The sequence below is a fragment of the Cucurbita moschata genome, unplaced genomic scaffold, assembly GCF_002738365.1.
Source record: "Cucurbita moschata cultivar Rifu unplaced genomic scaffold, Cmos_1.0 Cmo_Scf00030, whole genome shotgun sequence".
In the NCBI taxonomy this organism is placed as follows: domain Eukaryota; kingdom Viridiplantae; phylum Streptophyta; class Magnoliopsida; order Cucurbitales; family Cucurbitaceae; genus Cucurbita; species Cucurbita moschata.
In genome coordinates, this window is record NW_019268546.1 from 2,446,308 (window position 1) to 2,462,140 (window position 15,833).

The 15,833-nt window shown below is 34.3% G+C and overlaps 3 protein-coding genes and 1 long non-coding RNA gene across 4 annotated transcripts in view; 2 read left to right on the plus strand and 2 right to left on the minus strand.

The window, feature by feature from the left end:
• The first annotated feature begins 2,064 nt into the window (after window positions 1–2,064).
• LOC111464181 (GATA transcription factor 9-like) lies at window positions 2,065–3,411 on the plus strand. Its single transcript, XM_023108268.1, has 2 exons — window positions 2,065–2,438; window positions 2,583–3,411. Exons 1-2 carry the CDS (start codon window positions 2,136–2,138, stop codon window positions 3,279–3,281), a joined length of 1,002 nt encoding a protein of 333 aa, XP_022964036.1. The 5' UTR covers window positions 2,065–2,135; the 3' UTR covers window positions 3,282–3,411.
• A 3,897-nt stretch (window positions 3,412–7,308) lies between these two features.
• The window catches only part of LOC111464159, a 12,561-nt gene continuing 4,036 nt past the window's right edge, over window positions 7,309–15,833 (minus strand). Inside the window, exon 3 of the long non-coding RNA XR_002713998.1 lies at window positions 7,309–7,319. This is a non-coding gene — a long non-coding RNA (uncharacterized LOC111464159). The remainder of the gene's footprint in view (window positions 7,320–15,833) is intronic.
• Window positions 8,618–10,652, plus strand: LOC111464155 (CASP-like protein 3A1). The gene is made up of 3 exons (XM_023108238.1): window positions 8,618–9,004; window positions 9,919–10,054; window positions 10,196–10,652. The coding sequence occupies exons 1-3, from the start codon at window positions 8,706–8,708 to the stop codon at window positions 10,409–10,411; spliced, it is 651 nt and encodes a 216-aa protein (XP_022964006.1). The 5' UTR covers window positions 8,618–8,705; the 3' UTR covers window positions 10,412–10,652.
• LOC111464154 (ankyrin repeat-containing protein NPR4-like) lies at window positions 11,465–13,336 on the minus strand. The gene is made up of 2 exons (XM_023108237.1): window positions 12,587–13,336; window positions 11,465–12,514 (listed from the first exon to the last, which is right to left on the minus strand). The coding sequence occupies exons 1-2, from the start codon at window positions 13,310–13,312 to the stop codon at window positions 11,516–11,518; spliced, it is 1,725 nt and encodes a 574-aa protein (XP_022964005.1). The 5' UTR covers window positions 13,313–13,336; the 3' UTR covers window positions 11,465–11,515.

A 15,833-nucleotide genomic window follows, 5' to 3' on the forward strand; every position in this document is an offset into this window, starting at 1 on the left:
GGGGGGGGGGGGGGGGAGTGCACGTGCGAGAGTGGTCACTATTTGCACACGTTAACGACAAAGCACGTGCGAGGAAACATGAAGGAAAAAGACGGTCATTGCGGGCAGTAGATTCCGGCCACGTGGAAATTGACCAGGATTAGGGACCAATGGGCTGGCTTTTACGAACCAAAAACCTTGAGAACCCTCTCACATGCTCCCTGACACCGCCACAAACTTTGTCACGTGCTCTCTGGGCCCCATCCTTTCTTTATATTAATTCCAAAGAAAAATACACTAAAGCTTACAAAGCAAAAGAAATATAAAAATAAAAAAATAAAAAAAAAAAAAAAAAAAGAGAAAAAAGGAGCTTATATTCAAATATCTTTGGTTTTTAAAAAATAATAATGATAAAGTTTTGGCCTATTTAACAATTTGATATTTAGGGTCTCGTTTTATAATAATTGCATGTTCATGTTTTAGATTTTTTTTTTTTTTGTTTTTTAAATATGTATATTTGAAATAAGTATGAAATTTTTTATTAAAAAGTATAAAACTAACTTTAATGTTAAGAAATCAAATAATTATCAAATTAGATTTTTAAAAAAATTGTGTTTATTTTTATCATTTATTTGCAATAGATTCTATCTATATTAAGAAAATACTTGATTTTTTAGCAAAATTTTAAAACTATTATTTTTAGTTTTCAAAAAATTGGTTTTGTTTTTTTTTAATGCGGTTGATAATAAAATAATATTATTTATAGGCTTAATTTAAAAAGAATAAAGAATCAAATAATTTTGATACTTGTACTATAGTTTTATTTTAAAAAAAATTAACGATTTAAGCAGTAAGACCGACTCAACAACATTTGAAAAGGTAACTTATCTCTTATCCAATGAACAATAATTCAATCATTAAAGGATTCAAAATTGTAAAAATTAAGCTTAAACCATTAAAATGTTAAATTAGATGCATTATCTCAAACAATTCAGGTTTAAAATATTTATTGCAATGAAAGTACAATTTAAAAAAAAAGTACATATATTTTTTTTAACAGTGCAATGATTAAGGAAAACAATTTAATACATATTTTATCGCAGGGAAAATAAGTAAACAACCTTATCCATTTTTTGGGATCGGTGTCCATTGCCTCAAATTCCCTCCACAATAATATTTTCACACCCAACCCCTTTTTTCCTGAAAAAAAAAATGTTTGAATATTACACAAAACCCAATTCATATAATTGAGAATAATTTGCAAATAATTATTACTAAATATTTTAAATAATAATAAAAAAAAAAAGAGAAATTATAAGTGAATTTTTGTAGGAGTAAAGAGATTAAAAGAGCATAGAGGTAATGTGTTGAGGAAGTTGAGCTGTAAGCTCGTGCTTAAACGTGGGAAGAAGAATATAATAAAGGGCTATGATGGGGAAACAGGGAGTAGAAATTTAATATTATTATAATTTTAAATATTTATATATATATAAATAAATAAATAAATAAGAAATTGACAAAGCACAGTTCCCGATGGGTAAAAAAATATATTTACCAAACCACAGAAGAATCCGACTGTAAATTTGGACGTTATTGGAGGAATCACTGCGACAAAACCTGCAGAGTTGATTCTTTAGAGGCTGATTTCTTTCTTCTTTTTTTTTTAATTAAAAAGAAAATTGGAGGTTAATTTTGGGAGGAAATTGGAGTTGCAGTTAGTGGTGGCAGAGAGGTTAAATTTGAAGTGGAATGAAGGGTGTTATGGTCAAAGTGAAAAATTAAAATGGTATATTTTGGAAGGGGAAAAATAAAAAGGAGAGTTTAATTGGAAACAACTTTACAGAACTTGCAAGTCACTTCCTCATTATTATATTCATCTCTCTCTGCATGCAGAGAGATGCTCATTCTTTTTTTAAAAAATAAAATAAAATTGTGGTGTTCCGTTTTTGCCCTTGGTTGTTGTCCTCAAAATCCCCCCCTTCTTCCATCATCGCCATTCTCCATCGGACACATTTTCGTTTCTCTCTCTTCATTCATTCTTCTGTAATTTTTTTCACTCTCGACGGACGAGCTTTTTGTTTGCGTTTGTGTGTGTGTTTGTGTAACAGAGAGTTTTGGTTTTGGTTTTGGTTTTGGTGTGTGATTTTGCTGTGGTTATGGAGGTGAACAAGTACCTGATTGGAGGATATTTTGACGCCGGTGTGGGACAATTTTCGCCGGAGAAGACTAAGGCTGCGGATCATTTCACCATTGATGATCTACTTGACTTTTCTAATGAAGATGCGATAATGACTGACGGTTGCTTCGATAACGTGGCGGGAACTTCGACGGATTCCTCCACTGTTACTGCTGTCGATAGCTGTAATTCCTCTGTTTCTGGCAGTGATCATCATTTCAATGGAAATATCGGCTCTCGAAGCTTCGATGAGTCTCGATTCTCTGATGACCTTTGCGTTCCGGTAGGGTTCATAATGTTGCGCATTCGATTGAACTTCAATTCTGTACAATTACGAACATATTTCAGTAATTTTATGCGAAAATTGAAACAGTTTGAAGTTAGGTTGGTTGGATTCTGACTCAATTTATTGATTCGTTGTTTACAGTACGAAGAATTAGCGGAACTCGAATGGCTCTCGAACTTCGTCGATGATTCATTTTCAACGGAAGGGAAAGATCTTCAGGCGCTTAATTACCTCTTCAATAGTCATTCAATTTCGAAGCCTCAAACTCCAGAAACTTCATCCTCCTCGGAATTACCGCCTTCCGTATCAATTCCCTCTGATTCCTCGAAGAGCTCGCCGCGTTTCCCCGCCGAAACGCCGCTCCCTTGCAAAGCACGAAGTAAGCGATCGCGAACCGCTCCTTGCGACTGGACCACACGCCTTCTCCACCTCCTCACTCCGGCAGATCATAAACCGCCAAAATCATCATCGTCGTCGAAGAAGAAAGATGCGTTGAACGGCGAATCCACCGGACGGAAATGCCTGCATTGTCAGGCGGAGAAGACTCCTCAATGGCGAACGGGACCAATGGGACCTAAAACGCTCTGCAACGCTTGCGGCGTCCGGTACAAGTCCGGCCGGTTAGTGCCGGAGTATCGTCCAGCAGCGAGTCCGACATTCATATCGGCGAAACACTCGAATTCTCACCGGAAAGTTATGGAGTTGAGAAGGCAGAAGGAGGTTCAAATGGCGCAACAGCAACAGTTCATAAATCAGAGTTCAATTTTCGGAGTAACGAACGGTTGTGATGAATACTTGATTGCTCATCACATGGGGCCCACTGTTAGGCATACGATGTAGTGGATCGTAGCGTAGGAATCTTAGCATGGACTTCATATTTTCGCAATTACTTTTTTTTTCCTCCTTTCCTTTTCGGGTCCATTTTGGTCATATCATATAAGAAGACAGATGAGCTGGCAATTCTATTTTATCACCATTTTTAAATTAAAAATTTTAATGTAGAATTCCAGACAAAAAATAAAAATAAACGTAAAATAAAGATAATATAAATGGAATACGTGGATTATTATTTGAAGCCAATATAATATAATCAACCAAACATTTCCGTTCAGGTTCGTCTCGTCGGTGATGCTTCAAGACCTCTCCCACTGCTTATTAAGAGTTCGAATATCGCACGGAGCCAAAAAAAGTGAGCTCAAGATCAAGAGCCAACGAAGGTTCAAATCACAGTTTTGGCTTGCTACAAGATGCGTTCAGAGACTGCAGTTAGTCATTTCCCTTGTAGTCGAGATGACATTGCTGAATATGTGAAGACGTACCTCGAATGCACAAAATTATCCTAAATAGTTATTAAGAATTAAAAATAATAACATAAACAATTAAAAAAAACATTTTCATCCAATCAAATCATGAATGAAAATGGAAGGAAAAATATAAAATAAAAATGGGCCATAAAAAATAAACAAAAACCAATGTTTGCACATGAAGAACTCATTACCTTTTTTTTATTTTTCTTTTTAAAATTATTTGTTGGGTGAAGAAAAAAAGGGAAGAAAAAAAATTGGTGGGATTTGAAATCTTTCCCTTGTTTAGTCGCAAAGGCACATGGGGGGGTTGTTTAAGACAAATACCAAGGCACCCACTAAGCATGGGTTTCAGAGTCCCATATCCATTGGGATTTCGTACCACTTTTTATTACTTCGTATCCTCTACGTACCATCCACATGCCCCCCAATCCTCTTCTCAAACCCCTTGCTCAATTCAATGGACCAAAACCCTATATAACAATCTTTGTTTTCTTTCACGTATTCGTTTTCCTCTACTTTACTTTACTTTACGTCTATATCGTCAACTTGCCACGACTTCAATTACATATACACGTGTCGATCCTAACACGAGCCTCGTTGACTCACGAAGGTCATGATTCATGTTCAACTTCAAAAACAAGAACCCTCTCGAGTTGATATACACAATTCTATATCATTATTTCGATTTCAGTGTCGAAACTCGTTTGCTAGGAGAAGTTTCCACACCCTTATAAACAATGATTCGTTCTTCTCTCCAACTGACGTGAGATCTCACAATCCATCTCCCTTTGAGGCTCTGACTCTGATACCATTTGTAACGATCCAAGCCAAGCCCACCTGAGGAGATATTGTTCTCTTTGGGTTCCTCTCAAAGTTTTAAAACACGTCTACTATAGAGAAGTTTCTAAAACGCGTCAACTACAGAGAAATTTGTTAAATCATATGATTGAGAATATAAAACAAACAATTGGTTTGTACGAAAATATGTACAGATCATAAAGGGAGAAAATTTTAAATAATTAAAAGAAGAGGAAATTAGGTATGAAAATTAAAATTAAAGGATGAATTATGTAACGGGCTATAACCGCCTAACTAAACCATGGTCCTAGGGTCCATTAGGGTATTTGATAAAGAAAGTGGGGTCAAATTTAAAATATTATCTTTTCCTAGGTTATGACTATAAATATTAGAAAGTATAAAATGGGCATTCAAAAATGTCAAATCCTCGATCGGTGCACAAACGGAACGTACAACAACTGCAAGCTGGCTAGCTGCTGTTGTAGGAAACTTGTTTCTCCTTCACCCCATTATTTTACAATTATTTGCTCTCAAGTCCTTCATTTTTTATAAAATTAAATCAATAAATACTATATATATATATATATATATATATATATATATATATTTTTAAACATCCATTTTCTGATTTTTATGCTAATTTTTGTATTTCATAAATGTTTTTCATCTTTGGTTGCAATTTTGACTTTTTGGGAGGAGTGTTGTTGGTTCGGTTGAGTTGACTTATTTTTTGATACAAAACAGTAAACTTTTTGAGTTTAGTTGGTTCTTGAATTATTTGTTTAAATTTGTGTTTTTAATAAAAATAAAATATTAGTTCGTAAGCTATCTATTTTTTTATTTTCAAACATTTAATTAAGATTTATTACTCCATTCGAATATATACTTTGAAAAATTAACTTTCAAGTGGTTAAAAATGAAAAATAAATAAATATTGTATCCCATGTAATAATGGTGAAGAGGTTAAACCCAGTCTAGTTTTAGAGAATGATGAACCAATATAATCCATAAATTTTTTATTTGTTTAGACTCAACCTAACTCAAATAGATTCATAACTCAACCAAAACCGTCCAAATTGGATTAGAATGATTGAATTTTTGTGATAATCGAGTTTTTTTTAACACCTCCAGTTTCATATTTAAGAAATTATAAATAAAAGTATTCAAATTTAAATAGTGATTTTGAATAATATTTATGCATAATATTTAGGAAGCTTTGCTTGTTATTTTGGTTGAAGAAAATGGGTTAGTTGTTGTTCTTCATCTCTCTCTCATGAAATTGGAGAATTGAAGGGCATTTTTGTGATTTCACTTATGCATTTATGCTATTCATATGGATAGCATAGTACAATATATTAGTGGCTACCAATTAATTCCCACATTCATATGAACTTCCATTATTACTCTATGTGAATTGAATTATTAAACTTTTAATTTTCTCTTTCATTTGGGTCAATATCAAATCATTTTGATTGGTTCTTTGATGTTTTTTTTTTTTTTTTTTTTTTTAAATTTCCATTTTTTAATAATTAAATTTCATATTCACGAATTTGTCAGTTTTCTCGACGTAAAATTGATTCATGAACTTGTAAAAATATTGACACGAGATTGAAAGACACTAGCAAATCGAAAAATTATTGAACAAAAAATTGAAATAGAGTTTAAGGATCTATTCGTCTCAAATTTAAAAGTTTAGAACTAATATTATTAAACTAAATAGCGTATTTAAATTCATATGGGTCAGAGTTTAAAGCATAAAATATTTTGTTAGGTAAATATTAAGAATTATTTATTATTTTTTATTATTAGTTTATGTGTGAATCTAAACATAATTCTAAGTCAAGTTGACGTATTTAATTTAAAAAAAAGATTAAATATTTATTTTCCCCTCACAATTCAACCGACTATATTTTGTTTAAAGCCAAAGCAAAGGGATTTATGCTATTATTTTAATTTCTTATTTTTGTTTCAATGGAGTGATATACAAATACTCGAAATAATGACTTGGTATTTAGGCTAATGCCTTCTTTATGCGAGGAAATAAGGAAAAAAAACATGAAAAATAATCATTTAATTTAATTTACAACGATATTATTCAATATTAACCATACAAATAATCCAAGATAAATTCAAAATTATTTAATATTAATATAGTTAATTGTGTTAAATAATTCATATTTTTTTAATGTAACTCGGCAAAATAAGTAATATTTTAGTTGGCACATGGTTAAGCTAATCCCTATTTCTAGGCTCCAATTGGCAATTAAACTATAATTATTATTTTTAATCGTATTTAATATTTTCGTGGTTATTCGGTTGATTTCTTATTGGGCTTTTTGGGCTTGGGCCGCATAAAAAGTTGGGCCTACTTCATACCTAAAATTTGAACCAAGGCCCACGACATCGAGCCAGGGTGAGCCTAAAACCCATTCACGAAGGTCACCTTGGGTTTTGATTGTTCTTGTTTGCTGATGTTCTTCAGAATCTGGAACCCAGTGAAGCCTGTCTTGTATTGATTGAAGCAAGTATGGAAGTGATAACTAACTCAACCATTAAGCTGTTGAAAGATGTTGGTTGAAAGATGTTGGAGTCGTATATTGACTAATTAATGGGAAGAACATGAGTATATAAGGAAGAGACATTAATCTCTGTTGTAATGTGACATTTAAAAGAAACAAAAAAACAAAACTATGAGAGCTTATAATCAGAGTGAACAATATTGTGTTAGTATGGAGATTGTTGATCTAACATGGTATCAGAACCATACTCTCTTCTTAAATTAGCCATGTCAGTAGAATCCTTTGGCATCGTGTAAGGAAGTTCAATAGTGCACTTTGTTCGAGGGATAATTGTTGAAGATTTTTTTAGTTCCATATCGGTTCATTAAGGGAAAGATCATGAGTACATAGTAAGAGAAAGTGTCTTCCATTCGGGTGAGACTTTTTTTGAAAACTAAAAAGACCATTTCCAAAGTGTACAGATTATTGGGTGTGCCCTTAATTCAACTAATATTTAATATTAAAATAAATATTTATATATTCTTAATTCAATTAATATTTAATATTAAAACAACTATTTATATATATATATAATCACCCATCGCATGTAGAGTCTGTGTAGTTATGGTCATTTTGTATTTGACCCGAAGTAATTGGGAGAAACTTTGTTGAGAGACTTTGGAGTGTGAGAGTGTGAGAGATACACTTCTAAACAATTTGTTTATAGTGATTGATTATCACCTGTCGAGTGTACTTAATCTTTATTTCGCTCTCACTACAATAATTGAGTATCAAAACATTTTTTGGTTGCGGCATTACTACATACAACATGTGGTATCACAGCTTTCAAATCTAAGCCTTGAATCTCCTCTTTAAGAGAGTTAGGCATGAACGGTAGTAATAATTCCATTTAAACCCTAACAACTACTTAATTATTCGAGGTTGCGAAATAAATTGTTTCTGAAACCGTGACCAAACCCTAAATCCTAAACCTTCTAAATTAGCGACTAAAGAAATTGACTTATTTTACTATTGAATGAAGAAAAAATTTGATAAAAAAAAAAGGACTTGGTCTGACACTGTATTGACAACTCAATTTGTTTGATAAGACCAAATCTTTCTTTGAGGAAATAGTAAAAAAGAAATCAAATGAATTCAAGGGAGCTTTTCGAGAACGCATCAATAAGCTAGACTCATGCTTCAAGTTGTTTCATGCCATAAATAAATCCAAAAACTCAAGAAATCCGTCGGACAGCCAAATTTGTATCTCTTACAGCCAACACAGTCTTTTGTTCTTGGAGCCGAAGCTATTTGCTTAGCTTTACATCCCTCCCAAGGTATCATTTCTAATACATCTGTGGGTTAAGCTCGGACACATAGAATACAAGTAGCAAGTAGGTTTTTTTAACAAAGAAGTAATTAGACACCCCTAAGTCTCTCTTCCATATTTACTATTTACAGTTGGTAAAAAATTATTCAATGTGTTTTAAAATTTATTTTACCGCGGTAAAAATTGGAGGGAATCAAAATACCGAGCGGCAGAATGATTTAAATAAACTCTCTTATAAACTTTCTCCACAAAAACGCTGGTACAACGCAGAATTCTCTCTCACGATCTCTCAGAGAATCCCACCGGAAAGATTCGCCTGAAACTTTACCATATGACTGGTGACCGGAAAATGTCGTCTGTGTCGGAGGTAGCGGTGCAGCTACCGGAGATGACGAAGGTGGCGGCTATGGCGTCCAAGAGCGGCACGATTGGTGGACTGATTGAACCGTCGGACCGAAGCTTAGACCGCCTGAGAGCTGATTTGTGTCAGTTGATGCTGAGGCTGATTTGTGTTGCTACGTCGGTGACGGCAATGTCCTTGATGGTTACGGCGGCGGAGTCTAGCACGGTTTCCATTTACGGATTTGAACTTCCCGTTCATTCCAAGTGGTCGTTCTCGGACGTATTCGAGTAAGTTTCGTCGTTTGTTTTGTTGGTGCTTAATGCCTTAGAGGTTTTTGTGATTTGAATCTGTGATTGGCTTGTAAGCAAGGAAGAACCGTGAGATCCATCAGTTGAAACGTGACTGCTCTGTGGAGGAATGGCGGTCCTCTGTAACTTATAATTTCTTGTTTTCCTCTCTTCATCGTTTGTTCTCCTTCAATCTTTTATTGGAATGCTTCAGATATTCATCCAAGGAGAGGAGAGGAGAGGAGAAAATTGGAGGGCTAAGGATTGGACGGTGTTTTCTGTCTGCTTTTGGGGGAAACATTTTACTGCATTTTCTTTTTGTTTCTTACTGAGATTTCTTCGCATCCAAACAGAATGTCATCTATTTTTTCTTTTCGTTCCCGAACACTTTTGATTTCATTATTACTGGTTTGCCTACTTTGGTAAAGGCCACATTAAATCTTACGGTTGATTCAGTCGTTTTTCCACTGTTTGGATGCTGACAAACCTGCCTTTCTTCGAATGGAGAAAATGGAATCTGGAAAATCCTCCTCATCCAAGTTTTATGGCTTCGTCTAAATGTAATGAACAGAATTGAACCCGTGAACCCAATTTCTTCTTTCCTCAAAATATTCCCTATTTCATGTTTGTCTTCTTCTGGACCGGTTTATGACTATCTATACAAAATTCTAACCAACTGCCTTCCGCATAATTTCTTCGTCTTTCTTTATTATTCTTATTGCTTCAATGGTGCCACAGATCACCGTGTTGATTATTTTTTAATGGATAATAAAACAAAGAGTTTGTTGCATTTGCATAGACTTGTGTTATTATAAAAATGAATTACGTGTTGAATACAACAGAAATTGGATTGTGGGGTTTTTGTTCTAATGAGTTGAAATTCGTTGAACCCCGTGAGTTTTTTGTGAGTGTAGGTATCTTGTTGGAGTTTCAGGGGCTGTCGCTGCCTACTCTTTGCTGCAGCTTCTTGTTACTACTTCCAAGCTTGTCAGGAAGTCCCCAGTGCTTGGCTCCAGACGTCAAGCCTGGCTTATTTTCGCTGTTGATCTGGTAAGGGAAATAGTAGCATATTGATTATAATTTCTGGAAGAAATGTTCTTGAGACTAGACTAGACGGTTGTTTTATGCGATTCATGAAAGGGAGTGTCCTATTAGGACTGTTTTTTCAAGAATTTGTTGTGTGGGTCGTAGGCCTTGGCATATGCACTGATGAGTGCTGGATCAGCTGCAGCTGGGATCTCAAATCTGAACCGCACTGGCATTCGGCACACAACTCTGCCTAACTTTTGTAAGCCATTACAACGCTTTTGTAACCACGTTGCCATATCTATTGCCTTCACATTCTTTACCTGCTGCTTGCTCACCACTTCTGCTATCCAATATGTTATTTGGCTCTCCAAAAACTGAACCCTCATGAGAAATGAACCTTCTGCCTATGGGAAAACTTAATGTAAAGAATATGGTGTTTCTTTCTGTCCCTTCTGGTTTCATAGTGTCCTTAAATCAAATGAAACTTGTACGGTGTGTATACATGGTAGCATCCCACTGCTTTTTTAGCTCAGATTGTTCATTTAGATAGCTATTAGTGGTTTTATGGTGTATTAACTTTGATCTCGAGTGTTTTAAAGAATGAGGTTGTTTGGAACTCTCTTTTTTCGTAAACTATTTGAATTTTTAGATCTCGGAATGCACATATATCATTCGAGTCCTCCTCCAGTCCTCCTCCATCCCTTTCACGACGAAGGGAGAGTTATGCAGCACAGAGACCAGAAAACTTACCTTAAACCCTTCAAACGCTTAAAAACATGATTGAAAAGTGATTCAAAACATGCTTAAAGGCTAGCATGATGTGAGATTAAGAAATCGGTGTGTCTGAATTTAGTAAATAAGACATCTATTATCATTTTGATTTGATTCTTTTATTTACCATTGTCACTAAAATAAATAAAAGTGAAGTGTTAATATCGATGAGATTTACAATACTAGCTTTAAAATTAAGTTAATTGATAGAATTTAAGTGTAGCAACAATTTTTTTGAACGAGGGGAACCAACTGTGTGTCTTCTAATTGAAGCCTCTCTTCTTGTGGAACATCTCTTGGTCTAATTTCATTTTATTTCTAAAGTTTTGGTCAATCCATTCTATCTCGTGGTAATTTAAACATTTTTCACAACTTCTTTGAACTTCATATTATATGATTGAGATGTCTTGATTTTATATAACACAACTTCTCTCGCATGTTTGGTCTCTCTTCTTTCTTTTGAAGAATAACGTTCATCTGATATAATTCAATCTCTTTAGAAATTGTTTCTAATTCCGAGTTCCAATTAGGGATCTTTTAATGTAAGTTCCGAGTTCCAATTGGGGATCACACAACAACTTACGTACTCAATCTAGATGAACACAAAGAATAAGAGAGAAGATGCACGAGAGAGGCATATACAATGTATAGAGGTGAAATTATTATATATAATTATCTACCATAAGGTTGAGATTTTGATTATTTTACAGTTTAGAAAGAGCGATATCCTCTTTCATAACAATTCTCAATATCCGAATTCTGACTTTCCGTCTTAGCTGAATTTTCTTGTCTTCCATTTCTTCTTCTTCGTTTCTTCGATTTATGCACATGGTGCTCGATCAACATCACAGTCAATCCAATAAATACTACTCCCAAAATACCCCCACTCACCGCCGTAACCACCGACACCCAATTCCCAACACCCTCATCGCGTGGTACCACCACCCAAATCGCCGCCACGTACCCCGTCGCCATGAACGCCACCGCCACCCACATCACCTTCTGCGCTACCATCACCATCACAATCTGTGGCTTCCGTCGAAACGGAACCACGCTGATCACAACGATCACCAACCCCAACGACGTGAACAATGCCACGTCATTACACACCATGAAGATTCTGAAAGCTAACGTGTCGCTCACCGTCGATTGCCCTACTTTCCTTTTGTTTTTCTCGTCTTGTTGTTGGTACACTCCGCCGGGCGGGTTTATCCCGGCGGTGAATGTCACCGTCGCGATTAAAATCGCCACCAAAACAATCGTGTTTCTCGCGTTTTGGAGTGCCTCCGTGTACATTTTGACACGGTGTCGTTTCACATGGGAGTTAATTTTATGGTCGTGGTCGGTTAAAACAGGGGATGGTATTTTTTCCGCCTCCGATTTAGTCGAAAACTGACCGGCAAATTTTGAGTCCGACGGAATCATGGTGGGGACGATTAGTTCTTGGCTTCTTCCATCCACGTGGCTCCACAAGGAGGGGCTGGAGGAGGAAGCGGCGGCGTTGGTCTGATAAATGGTAGACATGTCGGTGTATTGTGAAGGGGATAACACTTCGGAGTATCTCCGGCCACCGAATTTAATCAGTAAACTTTCCAGTCGGCGATTCTCCGGCGTGTCTCCGATTTGATCAAGTATATCAAGGGCGGTTTGTCCTTTGTAATTACGGAAATTTATCTCCACCCCTGTTTTTCTGATCAAAAACTCTGCTATCTGCAGGGGATTTCATAAATAATTGTTTGATTTCATTTCATAATTTAAATGGGTTTTTTCAATTGAATTTACCTGATAACGTTGAGCATCAACAGCAACATGAAGAACAGTGTTACTGTAACGATCTCGACAGTTCAATAGGTTCAATCCATTACAGACATGGAACAAGTAAACCAACGCATCCATCCGACCATAACGAACGGCGAGATGGAAGATGGTTTCTCCCTCTTTTGTGGATTGGTAAAAGGATGAAGAAGCCAACGACAGAAATTCCTCAAGAATTACAACTCTGCCATTCATGACAGCCAAATGCAACGGCGTGTACCCATTGTTGTTGTACTGCATACCCATATTCGCATCGCGTTGCAGCAACGTCCATGCCATTTCTCTCAACCCTTTGCTGCAAGCTATATGCAACGCCAAGTTCCCATTCGAGTCCACCAAGTGTGCCAATTTTGAGCTCGCATTAACCAGCTCTCTCACCACATCCGTGTGCCCATTCGACGCCGCTACATGAATACAACTCTGTTCGCCGACATCTTCCTCGTAGCTCGAGGCTCCATTTTCAGCTAACAAAAGGGTCACGACATCGAGATGGCCGTGGGAACAAGCAAGTGAAAAGCCAGTGAGTTCGTCGGCGTTTCGTTTTGAAGCAACATTGGGATTGGCCTTAAGAAGCGCCTCTACTACTTTGACATGTCCTTGGCGACAAGCTTCATGAAATGGCGACTCGACCGCGTCGTTCACCGTATCGGCATCCTCGACGTGTTGCGGGTTAATTGCTTCGTTTTCTGTCATGGAAATTGCCTGCAAGAGATTCTGATCCATTGCAAAGCGATTGAATGAGTGGAGGAGGATAATGAGGGTGGGATTTATAAGAAATTGATGGAACAAATTCTTGGAAGCTTTGCTGATTGACTTCACACACAAGTCAATTGGGGCAGTTTCCTTTATTTATTTATTTATTATTATTATTATTTTTTAATTTTGGAACAATAATTAATTTCGTTTCACACAGCGGTTTCCATGAAGTTTAGTGGTGGCCTTCAATTTATCGTCGAATTTCTATACGCGTAGGGAAATATAATGGCTGACTTTTAGCTCGAAATATTTTTCTTTGTTTGGTTGTGCTTGAAATTTACTAGGAAGATAACGAACAAATATCTCACTAGATCTTGTACGAATGTTCAACACATGGATCAAAGTAAAGTTACCGGATCTTATAAGTGTAAGATTATGGGTAGGAATACATGTACATTAAAGCACAAAGCAAAATCACTCGAGTTTATGCTCAAATTGAAAATTTGTAGGATGGTTGAGTCAATGACAGTGGTCTAAAATATAGTAAACCCTTTATTTTTTTAGTTGTGTTGTCGGTTTTTTTTAATTATTTAATAAAACTCAACTATATGTGGTTAATTTTACATTAATAACTAAAATTTCATAAATCTTAAATATTAAATTTGTAAGAGGCATAACTCATATTATAAATGTCAAATATTTTTAATGTCATAATAATATAAAAGTAAGGTTGGACCAACCTTACTTTTTGATTGGTTGATTTGACTCGACCAAAAAAAATGTCAATTTGTAAATTAATTATATATATTTTTTTTAAAAAAAAATCCAATTTTTACCATAAATTATATTATTAAGAATAGGTTTGTGTTGAATTTGCATTAAAAATGGTAGGGGTGTACATGGTCCCGGTTGGATTTGGGAATACTTTTTACGCAACACAAAAGTTTTGAATTAGTAACCCAACACAACCCTCTATTTTCAAGTTGGGTTCGGGTTGAGTTGTCAACTTTTTTAAAAAATTAAAGAATTTTATTTATCCACACTTCATCCTTATTGGATAGAATTTTAGATAAAAAATATTAAAAATCACAAACAAACACACATCAATCTATAATCATTAAAAAAAAATCATCAACAATAACAACGGAAAATGGTAAAATCTTAACATAATTCAACATTACTATAGAACTAAATATAACTAAATACGGACCCTTCTTGAGAATTGATTAATAAAGAAAATATAAGGAAATAATAGATCATAAAAATAAAAAATATTTTGAGTACATTAAAACCTAGAATAATAAATACATAGAATTTATAATTACCTATTTCAATTTTATAACAAAATTTTTAAATTTATTGAAACTCATTTTTTATCCAAAAATTTCGTATAACAATTTTAAGGGTTAAGGAACCCGTAAAACAATAAAAAAAAATTCTCTCACCAGAAACTAGCGTAAACACTAGAATGATAAAAATATTTTGAACATCTTTTAATAAAATTATATATTTAAATTCATTTACTTTCCACCACGTGAATGAGAAAAATGATAAATGGAAAGTAAAATAAATTTTAAGGTCGTTTTTCAATCAATACAAATATAGAAATTAGGAGTTTAAAAAAAAAATCATTTGAACCACTTTTGATAAAATTATATATTTAAATTCATTTACTTTCAACGGAGTCCAATAAAATAAATGATAGATGAGAAGTAAAATGAATTTTAAAGTCGTTTTCCAATCAACACAAATATAGAAATTCCGAGTTTCAAAAAAATTCATTTAAGAATACGTAAAATGAAAACAATATGCTCTAAAATTACTCAAATGCATGTATAGTCTATGAACATTGAACATCTATTTAAAATAAAGTAAACGTAGAGATAAATCATATTCAATAACCTATCATAACGAGTATGATATATTGTGTTAAAAAATAGTATGATATATTGAGATTTTTTTTTTATGAAAAATTTAAAATATACAAAAGAAATTAAATAAAAAAATAACGTAATAAACAAAATACAAAAGAAAAAATGAAATCCATAAGAGTCCAAGTCAAACTTGTGAATACGCTTTATTTCTTATAACATATTTCTAAGTTTATTCGAGTCCAACTCGAACTTTTGTCCTATAAAATCGAAACCAAACCGAATCATTTCGGATTTAAAAAAAATAACCCAACTCAACCCTTATAATTCGGATTTGGTGGGTTCGGGTTGTCCGGTTGTTACCGAGTTAAATGTACATCCCTACAAAATGGTGAGAGTTAACTTTTAACATCAACCTTTTTTTTCCAATCATCCAATCAAGTGGATGGAATTATTTAACAATGTCACGTCATCCGACGTCAATTAAGGAAACGTTTTGATATTTAAAATTTAAAATTTCTTCTTTTTCATGAATATAATAATAAACATATAATATTAATTTATTAACATTAAAGTCTCGTGTGTTTTTTTTTTTTTTTTTTTTTTTTTTTTTTTTTTTTTTTTTTTTTTTTTTTTTTTTTTTTTTT

Excerpts from the sequence above, each read along its gene's own strand:
- LOC111464155 (XM_023108238.1), top strand. The coding sequence starts at position 8,706 with ATGACTGGTGACCGGAAAATGTCGTCTGTGTCGGAGGTAGCGGTGCAG. Across the intron at positions 9,005-9,918 it reads TCGTTCTCGGACGTATTCGA|GTATCTTGTTGGAGTTTCAG; the intron begins GTAAGTTTCGTC and ends TTGTGAGTGTAG. Across the intron at positions 10,055-10,195 it reads TTATTTTCGCTGTTGATCTG|GCCTTGGCATATGCACTGAT; the intron begins GTAAGGGAAATA and ends TGTGGGTCGTAG.
- LOC111464181 (XM_023108268.1), top strand. The coding sequence starts at position 2,136 with ATGGAGGTGAACAAGTACCTGATTGGAGGATATTTTGACGCCGGTGTG. Across the intron at positions 2,439-2,582 it reads CTGATGACCTTTGCGTTCCG|TACGAAGAATTAGCGGAACT; the intron begins GTAGGGTTCATA and ends CGTTGTTTACAG.
- LOC111464154 (XM_023108237.1), bottom strand. The coding sequence starts at position 13,312 with ATGACAGAAAACGAAGCAATTAACCCGCAACACGTCGAGGATGCCGAT. Across the intron at positions 12,515-12,586 it reads TTGATGCTCAACGTTATCAG|ATAGCAGAGTTTTTGATCAG; the intron begins GTAAATTCAATT and ends AATCCCCTGCAG.